At 45.6% G+C, this 14,083-nt stretch overlaps 1 protein-coding gene across 1 annotated transcript; it reads left to right on the top strand.

The window, feature by feature from the left end:
* Window positions 1-124: 124 nt before the first annotated feature.
* Window positions 125-10,310, top strand: GPN2 (GPN-loop GTPase 2). Its single transcript, XM_039854617.1, has 5 exons — window positions 125-758; window positions 1,338-1,494; window positions 3,529-3,689; window positions 4,769-4,899; window positions 7,846-10,310. Exons 1-5 carry the CDS (start codon window positions 348-350, stop codon window positions 7,916-7,918), a joined length of 933 nt encoding a protein of 310 aa, XP_039710551.1. The 5' UTR covers window positions 125-347; the 3' UTR covers window positions 7,919-10,310.
* Window positions 10,311-14,083: the final 3,773 nt, after the last annotated feature.

The raw sequence follows: 14,083 nt of genomic DNA, 5'->3' as shown, positions 1-14,083 counted from the left end.
GGAGGAAGGTCGGAGGAAAACGTTTCCTTCGCTGGGGTTGAAAAGCGGCACACAGCCACTCCCCTCGGCGCGAAGCTGTGTCGTCACCGAGAAGGCGGAACTTCCGCGACGGCAGTTTCCGTCGTCGTCCGGAAGTAGGTGTTGATCCGGCCCGTGCCGGGACGTTTACTCCTCTTGCATTACTCGGTTCCTTGCTATTATTCCTTCGGCGACCCCGGGCATCACCGCCGACCCTCCACGAAGTTTACGTCGGGGATTCTGTCGCCCTCGGCTTTCGTCTCAGGCGTGCTCGCCCGCCCTGTTTCCCTGCAGAGCTTACCTGCTGCATACGGGATCGCGTGCTTCCCATGGCGGGCGCCGCTCCGACCACGGCCTTTGGGCAGGCAGTGATCGGCCCGCCGGGCTCGGGGAAGACCACGTACTGCCTGGGTATGAGTGAGTTCCTGCGCTCGCTAGGCCGGCGTGTGGCGGTAGTGAACCTGGACCCGGCCAATGAGGGGCTTCCGTACGAGTGCGCTGTGGACGTGGGCGAGCTGGTGGGGCTGAGCGACGTGATGGACGCGCTGTGCCTGGGCCCCAACGGCGGCCTACTCTACTGCATGGAGTACCTGGAGGCCAACCTGGACTGGCTGCGTGCCAAGCTTGATTCACTCCGTGGTCATTACTTCCTTTTCGACTGCCCAGGCCAAGTTGAGCTCTGCACGCACCATGGTGCCCTGCGCAGCATCTTCTCCCAGATGGCACAGTGGGATCTCAGGGTGCGTCTTGGGTCGAGCAGGCCCATTTTGTAAATGGAGGAACTGAGACGGGGGAGGGGGGGGCATGCCACACCCCCATGTCACACAGCGATGTAGGGGCCGAGTATAACGTGCGATTTTTAATTCTGGTCCTGCCACTGACTGGCTTTTTGGTCCTGAGTAAGTCAGTTTATCTCTTTGAAGCTCAGTTTTCTCATATGTAAACTGAGTGTTTTAGTGCCCAATTTGGGATTATTGGAAGTATGGAAAGAGTTATGTGGAAAGTGGCATAGAGATTGTTGTTGTGAGTTGGGGGGGCGGGCAAAAGTAAGTGAAAGAGTCAGATGCAGTGAGAATTGAACCAGTTGCCCACTGGGAGGCTCAGTGCGAGGTATCTTGTAAGAAAACGCCCATATCTTCTGGGAGGAGGAGATGAGTGTGGCCCTTAGAATGAAACAGAAGGAGGAAAGGAGGAGCCTATTGGGGAAGGCTTGAACTCTGTCCTCCGGAGTCCCCAGTCCGAAGGGGGAGACATAGCCCTGATGGAATATTCCCTGCCTCCCCAGACCACTCTCACCCTGTCTCTTTCTCCCCTCCCAGCTGACTGCTGTCCACCTGGTAGATTCTCACTACTGCACAGACCCAGCCAAGTTCATTTCAGTTCTGTGTACCTCCCTGGCCACCATGCTGCACATAGAGTTGCCCCATGTCAACCTCCTCTCCAAGATGGATCTCATTGAGCACTATGGGAAGCTGGGTAAGAGCTCCTGTTCTGGGTAGGCAAGGTGTAGGGCAGCGGCTGAGCCGGAGTGAAGCAGAGATCTCAGCTGCAGGAAGGTGCCTCCAGGGGCCATTCATGGCTTGGTGATCATTGCCACAGTCAGGTGTCCTGACCCCTGCCCATTTATTTTGTGCCAGATACTCTTCTGGATTTGGGGGACAAGGGAGCTACAGATGGTAATATGTATTATGAAGGAATTAAAACCAAATAATGGGACAGTGAGTGAGGAGTAAGCAGTGCCATCTGAGCTGAGACCAGAGTGGTGAGGAGCCAGCCAAAGGAGAACTATTAGGAAGAGGGACGAGTAGGGGTAAAGGCTCTTTGGCAGGAAAGAGCTTTATTGTTCAAGGAAAATGGTAGGGGCAGGGAGCAGGGCGTGTAGCTGAGATAGTGGTCAGGGGAAGAGTGGTAGGAAATGAAGTCAGAGAAGTAGGCAGGGCCCAGAACCTGTACACAGGAAACACAGCCATGAATATTAAGCAAGGGAGTAGCATGAACTGAAAAGATTCTGGCTGCTTTGTGGAGAATGAATTGAAAGGGAAAAGAATGAAAACAGAGCTCCTTTAGGAGATTTTAACAGCAGCCCAGGGAGTGGTAGTGGAAATGGGAAATAGATTCAAAACTTGCGCAAGAAATAGGATTTCTTTGTGGACTAGACGTGGAGACAGAGGAATTAAGGATGATGCTCAGGTTACTGACTGAGCCAGTGAACAGGTAAAGGAGCCATTTGTCAAGGTAGGGAGGACTGAGGGAGAAGGACCTCAGTTGCATAAGGACGCTATGGCCAACATTTCTTTCCTGCAAAATTAGTGATCTACTGATCTGGGGGCATCAGTTTCCCTAAATAGTATCTCCAACCACAAAGGAACCTAGAGAAGAACAACCGAAGGGACCAGCAGTGAGCAGGAAGTGAAGTTGTTAGAACAGTGATGTGTAGGGGTCATGTCCAGGGAGGCCGACTGGCTGCTAGTCAGGTCATGGAGGGGCCCAGAGTCCTGGTCCCTCTCTCCGCAAGCCTAGAAGCCCCATTTTACATATGCCCAGATAATGCAGTCCTCCCAAGCTCTTCTCCCCTTTCACAGCCTCCAGCCTGAATGGTTGGATCTTTCTAGCTCTGACTTTTGACAGTCATCCTCACTAATGTGCAAACCAGATGAGGCAGTTGAGGCCAAGAGACTTTACGTGAATAGCCCAAAGTTAATCACACAGCTAGTATGGTAGCTGAGATGAAATCTAAACCCAAGTGTACCTGGCTCCAGTTTCTTAATTCTCATTGAGAAACATATCTATCAAGCAATCCAAGAAGTTGGAATATCCATTCTTCCTTCAGGTACAAAAGTGTCAGTTTCTAATTAGAGCTGATTAGAACATGGGAGGCACAGTATAGGGAGTGAGTTGATCGATCTCTGATGGCGTGATTCCCTTGCCTCGCTTTGGGTTAGATCTGCTGAGTAGCCCAATTGCTTGAGTTTTCCAGGCTGAAATGGACAATGCAGGGAGGCCCACTTTCCTTCTCTTAGTGGGAAGTTTGTAGTCATAGAACTGAGTCAGGGGCCTCCGAGTCATCTAGTCTGGTCTCCTCATTTTACATTAAGAAGGAACTAGCCCAGAAAGAGAAAGTGATTTACCCAGAGGCCACCCTGCTAGAGTCCTTACAGCGTATGTGCCAAGACCTGGGAGCACTACTGACTGAGTTTCATGAGAGAGGACCAAGCACTCTAGTGGGTACCACCATTGATCAAGCACTTCTCTGTACCAGACACTGAGGTTATAGCATTTAATCCTCACAGCAGCCCCATGAGATGGGTACCTGTCCACATAGTAAATGACAGAACCAACTGGTGAAACCAAGTATTTCCTTCTTAGTAACTTCATTTCAATGCCATTGTTGAATAAATGAACGAATGAATGAATGACAGCAAAGGAAGAAAGAAAGAAAATATGGTCCCTATCCTCAGGGCTTTAGCCTGATGCCAGCTGCTCCTGAACCTTAGCTCTTTCTCTCCTTAGCCTTTAACTTGGACTACTACACAGAGGTCCTGGACCTCTCCTATTTGCTCGACCACCTGGCTTCTGACCCTTTTTTCCGCCACTACCGTCAGCTCAATGAGAAACTGGTGCAGCTCATTGAAGACTACAGCCTGGTCTCCTTCATTCCTCTCAATATCCAGGTACCTGGGACTAAGAGGCCTCTTCCCTTAGCTATAGGCTCTGACAGTGCCTGGGTTCTCACCAAGCCAAGGGTACAGGAGGCTTCGAGGACTCAAACAATGGTCTTTGTCCTAAGTCCGACTATCATTTTGTCCCCTTGGTTTTGGGACCAGGGGCTCTGGTGGGCAGAACTCCATTAAAGAGAGTGGACCAAACGTTGGCTCTATCTATTCTATGTAGTTAGGTTCTCTCTACACATGTTCCTTCCTCAGTGTGAGCACGGATGAGGTCAGAAAGTCACCAGCAAGAGACTTGACCAAGGCCAGGGTCAAGTCTCAAGACTCCTTCAAGGTGGGCAACTGCTTCTTGATTTTGTGTGATAGGCAAAGTAGTACCCAACCCCTGTGCCTCTCACCTTGCAAAGATAACCTGGGAGACACCGATTTCTTTCTGCAATGCTTGGACTTGAGTGAACTTGTCTCTTCTCTGTTTAATGCCATACTTTTTCTCTAAAATGAGGAGATGTGAACCATAGAATAGTAATCATAACAACTACCACTTATTGAAAGCTTTCTATGCTAGGCATTGTGTTAAAACTATAATGCATTATTTTGATCCCTCCTTCCCATCATGTGATATATGAACTATTCTTATTACTTTTCTGTGGATGAACAAATAGGTTACATGCATATTTATTGGGTGCCTACTGTTAGCTAAGTACTGTGCCAGACACTGGGGATACCTCAACAGATGAGTCGCTGACCTCAAGGGGTACACTGTCAAGTAGGGGAGGCAGTTGAATTAGTAACTTATTAATAGTAAGATGGTAGAAGCAGACCTACAATAAGGATAAACCCCAGGGACCATGGGTATTCATAGAGGAGCTTATTAGGGTCTATTCTAATCTAGGTGGGTTGGTCAGGAAAGATGGGATGTAGCCAGGCCTCTGGGAACATGTAGAAGTACTCCAGGCCAGGGAAGCTGCATGTACAGAGGCTTCATGAGGCAAGATTGAGGGGGCGTTTTGTAAGCAGTTTGGTACAACCTCAATTATGCATACCTGTTTACTCACAGAGTTGTTTCTCTCCTCTCCACCCAGGACAAAGAGAGTATCCAGCGGGTCCTACAGGCTGTGGATAAAGCCAATGGTTACTGCTTTGGAGTCCAAGAGCAACGAAGCCTGGAAGCCATGATGTCTGCTGCAATGGGAGCTGACTTCCATTTCTCCTCGTATCCTTGTTCTCTAGCCTCTCAGCCACAGCCAGGAGCGGGAGACATGGGGCTCAGGAGTGGCTAGATGTACCCTTGTAAATGACTGATTTTGTGTTGACCAGTTGGGCTCCTTGGTGACTGACTGTCTTTCTTGTGCAAAAGCTGGTCCCTTAGAAGACTTCAGAGTTGGTTGTACTCAATGGCAAGGGAGGATATTGATCAGAAGGAGCAACAAATACAGAGGCCCAAGGATGAAAGGTCATTGGTCATTTGGGAAAGATGCGAGGAGTTCACTTTGCCTGGTGTCTTGACTGTGAAGGGGTATGCAGAGGTGCAGGGGAGGTAGGCTGTGCTGGTGATGGAGGGCTTGAGTGCTTTGCTAAGGTGTATGGACTTTAGCTCATGGGTGAGCAGTGGGAACCAGCATAGTATTGTTGAGCAGGGTGTGACATGATCAGATGTACATTTTTGAAAAGCCCCACTAAGTGTGGAAAATGTATTTAAGGGGTGTGATTGGGGGCAGGAGAGGTTTTTTCAGTCTCTAGATGAAAAGAGTTGAAATATTAGTACTGAGAATAGAAAGAAGGGTGTGGATTGGAAAAATATTAAGGAGATAGACTACCAGACTTGGTGACTACATGGTTATGGGATAGTTGGAGTTGGAGCAGAATTTAGACACCCAGATTCTGGCTTAGACAGTGGTATAGGTGGTCGTGCTGGTCACTGAAGCAAGGAAAGGAAGAGGAAGGTTTGTCACGTATCTGGAAGGGATGGGAGCCGGCAGATTTGTTTGAGAGGGTCCCCGGACAATCAGCTGTCTGAGAGACCTTTGGAACTGGACCAGTGGGGATGGGGCTAGGGTCACATATGGGTGTCTCTCGGGTCACAGAGGCTTCAGGTGAGGTAGGACAGGGAAGTCCAAGCCCTCTAGGCTGGTTTCAGATTTGACATCTACAGGATGCTGGAGAAGGGGCACTCCAGAGTCCTTGGGGAGAGAAGAAAGTAGTTCCAGCTAACACTTAATGATCTGTGTAGGCTCTTTCACACATGGGAAACAAAGCTCACAGAGAAACAGATGAGTCTATCAATGATGGTAGTAGACTGTGCGCAGTATCTGAAGAAGGGACTGAGGAGCTGCCTCACATATGCAGATAAAATGTTGGCAAACTCAACTGCATGTTCTCAGCAAAAAACGGGAAGGGCACTTTCAATAGTGCTGTGATATTTTGTACACTGTACATTATTTTATGCATTTATACATTTTATACAAGATTCTATTCACAAAACCACATATACTATATTTAATAAATGATTTAAGGAATTTTAAGAGTATTTTTAATAACCATATTCATTTGTGCTGACTTTAGATTCTGGCCACCACCTTAATCTCCTTCAGGTTCAGCTTCACTCTATATAAGATAATTAGGGATTGATACAAAGAAGGGAAAAGTCAGCTCTGCTGAGAAATGAGTAGGTGAAGAAAGCTTCATGGATGTAGTGCCACTTGAGTTACAGTATCTCAAAGTGAGGATTAGCCAGGCCAGTTGAGAGGGAAAGGGAGCTCAAGGCAAAGAGAACAGTCTGTACAAGGTTGAGACATGTCTGGAGGGTTGCAAGTAGAATGGCCTGATTTGTGGGCAAAACAGGGCTTCTGGTCGGGGAGCAATGTTAGGGCCAGGCAGATGGACAGAGAGAATGCAGGGTTTCAGGTGCCTTGCTCAGGAACGTGGGCTTCAGGCCAGACACAAGGCAGGTTTGAGATTATTCCAAGTCAAGAAAGATGGATTCCACTGATCCTGAGTAATCCTCAGGGCCAACTTTTACAGGAATAAGGCATACCTCCTGAGGAAGAGTGGAGAGGAAAGGGCACCAGTTCAGAGTCAATTTGTGTAGGGGTGAGATGGATTTATTTTTTTTTAATGCCTGGTGCACATAGTATTCCTAAGTGGTCTCCCCATCGAAGTACTAACTGGGCCCGACCCTGCTTAGCTTTCGAGATCAGATGAAATCGGGCACATTCAGGGTGGCATGGTCGTAGACTAGGGTGAAATGAATTTGGATGGACGGATGGATCCATAAGATGGTAAAGAAAGAACTCAAAATAATATTATTTGATGGGCTACATACTCCATTTGCAGGATATCATTTAATTCTTATTCAGTCCCCTTTCATAGGTGAGGCGATTGGAGCTCAGAATGACAGGTCCAAAGTCCCTCACTCAGCATGTGTTGGAAGAATAGTTCAAACCTCAGTCTCTCTGGTTGTAGAATTGCAGTTACTGACACTAGAATTAGAGCAGCCACGGTGGCCAGCGTAGCCATGGTCAACCTCCCAGACCCAGACCTCAGGCCAAACCTCACAGGTTCCATCAGCGGTGTCATTGTCTTTCCCTTTGTGAATCTGATTTTTATTCTGCTGTCCCAGAGGGAGGTAGAAGGCACCCTGTGGCTCAAGCAGAAATTTGCCGTTTTCTTTGAGCTCCTGTGAGTTCACTCCCTTGGCAGAAAAAGAGATGTCACAAATATTTCTTAAGTACCTACTGTGCCAGGTGCCATGCCAGGCACTTTGTATTTATTATCTCGTTTGATCTTCATAATAACTCATTTTACAGATGAGAAAAGGGAAGCGGCAGAACCAAGATTTAAACCATTGTGGTCTGGCTCTGAGCATGTGTCGTAACACAGAACTAGCACTCTCTGGTCCTTTGAGCCTCAGCAATGAGGAATTGGTGAATATAGGAGCATTTGTGGGAAATTGGTAAATATAGGAGCATTTGGGTCTGGATGCTTTGAGGGGCTTCTCAGACCCATTTGGTCTCTGTTGCCCGAAGCTATAATTATGAGGAAGGGAGAGAGATGGAAGGAATCTGCCAGATGGAGGGCAAGCATCAGTAGAGGTCAGATTCCACCCAGACCAGTTCCCTATTCTTGCCTTTGCTTTCAGCCTTGACACACCATCCCTCAGCACCCTGGGCATCCAGGAGAAGTACCTGGCACCCTCAGACCATTCAGTGGAGCAGGAAACTATGAAGCTGTAGCAACAAACTGGGCTCTGGCGAACAAGAGGCATAACTCAGTGCTGGGGAAAGCTGTAGCTCCCAGCGAGCAGTGGACAGCTCAACAAGCTGCAGATGCAGGTCTGGCTGGGAGGCTGGCAAGGGGACACTCAGTCCTGCAAAAGACTTCTGGCCAAAAACCAGACATGGCGCCAAGCAGAGCACCCACAACAAGCAGAGTACCTCAACATTCATGAGCTCTGGGCATTGCCACCAGGAATTCAGCACGGCCTCACTCAGGTTATGGTGGAATGTGCAACAATACAAGTTTTTTTTCTACCTTTTGTGGCTTTCAAATTTTCTTCAACATCCAGGGAGCTAGGGGTAGAATAAGGCAATGTCACCCTCTCTCAGAACTGAGTTCTGTTTCTCCATACAGCGCAGTGTTTCCCCCGAAGCACAGGATCATTCTAGAGGCTTGACACTCATTCCCCGATCATGTACTTTTGTTAATCTTCAGTTTTAACAGTGATCCTTAAGCTTGAGCTTTCACAGGTAACACTTTTTAGCTAGATCTTAACATTTTCATTGTATTTATTTCAGTTTCATTCTATTTTTAGCAAGTGCTAACTAGTTTTCCATTTATAGTAGTGATTAAAAGGACTTTAAAATGTTCTTCATATGACGTGAGTTGTTTAAAGAAAAATGTATATAATGTGACATGAGGGGCGTGGCAAAAATTAAGAAAATGTTTGAAGATGGAAATATTGGTGTTTGCTTCCTTTGCTCTTTTTGCAGCTGGTTGAATGTATTTCATATTTTCAACCAATAGGTGGCATCCCAGGCTTATTTTTGCAGTTGTAGCTCGACTGCACAAGGGAACAGATAGCAGTTGTGCCAGAAGTCTTATTTGCAGACACTCTGTCCTGTTAACGCACATGAAGGACTTGGTATTTTATCAAGTGCTTTTACACACATGGTTCTCATGTGGTTCACACAGCATCTCCTGGAGATACAGACAAGATGGGGAACTCTCAAGAGGCCCTAACTTTACAGTGAGGAAACAGATAAATTTGAACTTCGGTCAGCTTGGTTCTCTCATAGTCCACTTTGCTGACTTCTTAATCGTGAGTACTTAATGCTGAAAAGTCACAGACAGTATCCACAGGATTTTTTTTTCTTTTTTGTAGCCAGTCAGAAGAATAGACACCTGTAGAGCATTACTGAATCATCAAGGGGAAGATAGGACACTGATGGTTTGAGCAGTTGAATAATTCAATTTAGGAAAATCTATTCTGAATAGGCATCGATATGGCGATGACTGAGCTTTGCTTCCAGTTTGGGCAGCCAGAACAGAGATGGGTTTTGAGGAGGCTCCTGTGGCTGGAACAGTATGAAGCAGCCAACCTCTGCTCCCACGCCTGACCTTAGAGGGGATAATAATTGGATGCTGCTTCCCCAGCCTCTTTCATCTGAGGAGTTCAAAGCTCCTCACTCCTATTAACACCCTGCAAAGTAGGTGGGGAGTATCAACATAGCAAGCCAGGGAAACTGAGGCCAGCCTGGGGCTGGCTGTGAGTCACCTGTAGGGCCTGGAGCCCAGAAATCCAGACACCCAGGCTGCTGGACAAATCTCTCATCAGTTAGGACATGAGGATGGGACTGTTTTTAAAACCCATACCAGTAGCTATGGTCATGGGTTTTCAAGCTTACCCCATCACCGAGGCTTCAGCTCTTCACTAAAGCAAACCAGTTGCAAATAAGTTGTCATTTAGAACTTTGTGGGTTCATATCCAAGCACCCTCAGCTTTAATTCTCTGCAGTCACAGAGTGGAGAAGGATGGAAATAATCCAAAACTTTATTTATAGGCCTTGGAGTGACAGCACGGGCGTTTCTCCTCTAGTAAATTAAGTTTGTAAACCTCCCAATGACAGCAGAATGATTGTCATCATTTCGGAGGGGACAACACAATGCAGAAAAGAAGAGACGTCTGGGTTCCAGGTCTGTTCTTGTGAAATGCAAAGGGGAGGAGAAAGAGCATCCTCCAGCATGGGTGGGATATGGCAACCACCTTTAAGATTTTTTTTTTCAATTTCCTGATTAAAAATAGAATTAGACTCAATCTCATAACAGAAAAATATAATTACAATAAATTTTCTATTTATATATTTTGTGTATTTTTTTATACATGCAGAGGGATAGTTACATAGCATTTGTGTAAGTGAGATAATGTAATTGCTTTCTAACCTTTTTTTAGTTTACACTTTCATGTAATTAAAGATATATAAAGACCTTCTTAATGTTTACATGATAATATTCTCTGGTATGGCTATGACATTGTTTACCTATCCAGACTCCCATGGTTAGCCTATAAGTCATTGCCAATTTTTTACTGTTGTAAGTAGTGCCATGATTAACATCTTTGTACCAAAATATGTGTCTAAGTCTCTGACTTAACTTACTACAGAATCATAGGAATGAAATGGCTGATGTTTTGCAGGTTCTGGGTTCACATTGCCAAAATGCTTTACCGAAAAGCACCACTCTACATCTCACAGATACTGTCTGAAAGTTCTCCTCTCCTCCAGACCTCACATGGCAAATTGTGAACAACTTCTAGAGGGAGGAAACCCTCTTTGAGTACCTTAGAAGGGACTTTCTTGGTCATTTCCATTAACCACTGACATTAGGATAGATGCATTTCCTGGCTCTGAATTGGGGACCCCAGCAATTGGAAGATAGTGTTTGTAGCTTATCAAGCTTAAGAGCAAGGGTGACACCCTAAAGTCCACAGAGCTGAAGCATAGTCAGTCTGCTCTCAGCTGTTTCTGAATTAGCAAAATGCTCACTCCTAGTTGGCTGAGACTAGGAAGCCTGACTTCATTAAGGTCTAGGGGAAGTTCGGTCTAGGATATTCTCTGTCCTTTCTCAAGGCTCCTGAGTAGGGGAGGAGAGTGACTTCAGACCCATCTCAGCATTACCAAGGCCCACCCTGTTTTTGAAAGCAGAACGGAGGCCCAACTGCCCCCCGCCTCCTGGAGGGAAACCCTCTAGCAAGCTGAGTAGCCACCTTCCTGTCCCTTCCCTTTTCTTCTCTCTTTCCCCTGATCATTGAGCCCTTACCCAGGCTAGTCTGAGCTGCCCTCTCCTCTTTCCGTCCCCTTTAGAAGGAAGAGTCCCAAATTAGCACGTATCTCAACAGCATCAGGCCTGCTGAGGACAGGGGAAGCCATAAGTCTCATTTACAACCCATTGCAGGATTTAGAGCCCAACTAAGATGAAAAAAAGGTGAATATTGATAAAAATGCTCTAGACTAGAATACATAACAAAGTTTTCATTTTTTTCCCCATCCAAAACACTGACGCAGTCGAGGAGGGAGATGAAAGGCTTCTTCAAAGCCATCCCCAATCAACAAAATCACAAGCAGTATTCTTGCTGTACAAATACAGCTCCCTTCACACTTTCTATATATTCTGGAGCTTCCACATTGCTCTGTGGAACCATAGAAACTGCACAGAAGGGACATTGGGACATGATTTCTCCCAACTCATAATACATACCGGCGATCACACAATCTATTCTGAGTTAAAAATCAGTCCCCTTTACCATAAGACAAGAAAATTACAGGTTAACTACTCTGGAGGAAGAAATTGGGGGGGAGTCTACTGCCATGCCACCTTGAATGTGCCCAATCTCGGCTGATCTCAGAAGCTAAGCAGGGTCAGGCTTGGTTAGTACTTGGATGGGAGACCACCTTGGAATACCAGGCGCTTGTAGGCATTAAAAAAAAAAAAATTAAAAAAAAAAAGACATGGGGAGGAATATGTTTTCCTCCTTTTCCTTCCTTCCTTCTCAACAAATATTTATTCAATATCATGATCTTATTAAGTACTATACCTAACCACAGATTGAAGACTCTCTTCAGAGTCTGGGATCTCTCTCTTTTATCTCAAAAGAGTTAACTTTCCCAGAGAGCAGTAAGGAGAAGATTGGGTGGAGATGAGAGATGAATCAGCCTCTGACACCCCCAGTATGACATACCTGTCTGCTGCCCCCACAGACATTCCTGGCTCCTGACTCAGTAGGTAGGTGGGAGTGGGGGAGGGGTGGTCAGAGAGGAGCAGGAATGGGGGTATAGGGAGACCCTGTGAACAGGGCGAAGAATTGAAAAGGCACAAAGGATATAACCAGGTTAAGAAAACCTTAACTTAGTGAATGAGCCAGGAAATTGGTCCACTACACAATTTTTTCTCATTTAAGACAATTCCTTTCTGCTGGGCCCTGGGGTGCCATTAGATTGAGAATAGAGTAAGATTTTCTTGATTCTTAGAAAATCCAAAGTAGAAGCAGGTCAGCATAACATAATGTGGTTCTTTGCAATCTTATTTTTAACTCATGTAACTCCAATATCCAAAACAGACACATGTGGCTTTTTCAGCCAACGTGTGTGGAAACAGGAAACCTTGACCACTGGGCTTCTGCCTGTGGCAGCTTCCAGGGAACCTTCTGAACACAACTTGAGAACAGCTGTTGTAGTTTAAAAATCATGGGCCTTAGAGTCAGACCTACTCCACTCCCCAAGCACATAAGAAGTTATATAACCTTGGTATTAGGTTATTTAGCTGTTCTGAGCCTCAGTCCCTTCATATGCAAAACGAAGATGATAATATATATTGCTGTGAGGATTAAGGTATGCCTGGCACATAGCAGTCATATTATGGTATTCTCTCCTCTAGGAAGAAGCAGGAGTGGGGCATTGTTGGTCAGATGAACAATCTTGATGCAAACATCTTGAAATCAGGTTTTCCCGAAAAGGCACCAGACATTTGGACATTGGATGTGTATATGCAAAGGAGTATCTTGCCTTTCTAGAAGAAGCCACAGTGGCCTGTCTGACTCTAATGCCTTAGTCTCCCTAGGGTACCTAGTACCTGGGAAGACACCTCGACCCTCATCCCTCGCCCTCCATCACCTACGCCTGTGGATCCACTAGAGCCAATTTGGGCTTTGTTCTCTTAAGTAATTACATATGAGAGAAGAGTAGATGCCATCTCTAGAAAATCTTTGCAAGCCCTGGGGATACTCTGAAAGTACAGAAATGAGAGGGCTGGGATTATTTAAATCTCTGTGAGCCCAGTCTGTCTAGACAGCCCTGCCTCCTCTCAGAATCAGCTGTATTTCCATTTCCACAACAGAAGACCTAGCACAAAACCCGATTTCCAGACATTTGGAAGGATGGTTTTAAACTAAGTTCTGAGCACCTTTCCTGTACACAAAGCTTTGCCAGAGACAGTGTGGAAAGAAAAGAAGAATGATGGGACAAAGTTACTATTTTTAGGGAGCTCTCTGGGGAGATAAGAAATAAACCCAGGACATAGCTACAAACCCAGAGGTAGAATCAAGTAGATATAAAATCATAACTGAATAAATGTACCTATATAAATGAAAGGAGTTGGTAGAATAGATAGCACATATCCAAAACTCTGTATATATGTTTAAGGGAAAAGGAAGGTGGCTAGTCACCTATTGACCTAAAGATAGGCTTTGAAATTTGGAAAAGGTTAAAAGAATGTGCTCAGGTGGAGAGGACAATGGGAAAGCCACCATGAAATTTCCAGCAGAACCTGGCACTCTTACCTGCTTTGCCCTCTAGAACTAATATTTTAAACTGAGATATAATTCACATACCATAAAATTCATCCTTTTAAAGTGTACAGTTCAGCATTTTTTATATATTCACAAAGTTGTGAAAATATCACCACAGTTTAAATCCAGAACATTTCATCATTCCAAAAGTAACACTGTTCCCATTAGCAGTAGGACTGAAAATTTTTAAATGGCAAATCTAGGCCAGGAAAAGATGGCAAGAAATGTTCACTGAAACATCTCCCTGGGAAACAGTAAGAAAGCTTTATAGAGATTTAAAAAAAAAAAAAAATGTCAAAGATAAAACGGTCTGAGACCCTCCTTGTCAGAAGCTGGTGCCTAAGCCAGCTTACATCTAGCCAACTGATTTGATAATATTCCAATCCACAGCATATACTTTTGAAATCCTTCAATACCCACAAACTACCTTAGGGCAGCTCACTTATTTTCCCATATAGGGCAACCTTGAATGGTATAGAGGGAGTAGGCAAACTCAGAAGCTGAGAGGAAAGAAAAGTTTCTTTCCCAGGACCTACCCCATTAAGAGAAACTCATCAGA

This window comes from Pteropus medius, unplaced genomic scaffold (genome assembly GCF_902729225.1).
Source record: "Pteropus medius unplaced genomic scaffold, Ma_sr-lr_union100, whole genome shotgun sequence".
NCBI lineage: Eukaryota > Metazoa > Chordata > Mammalia > Chiroptera > Pteropodidae > Pteropus > Pteropus medius.
The sequence above is the reverse complement of the archived record's forward strand: the minus strand, read 5'-3'. Positions and strand labels throughout refer to the sequence as shown.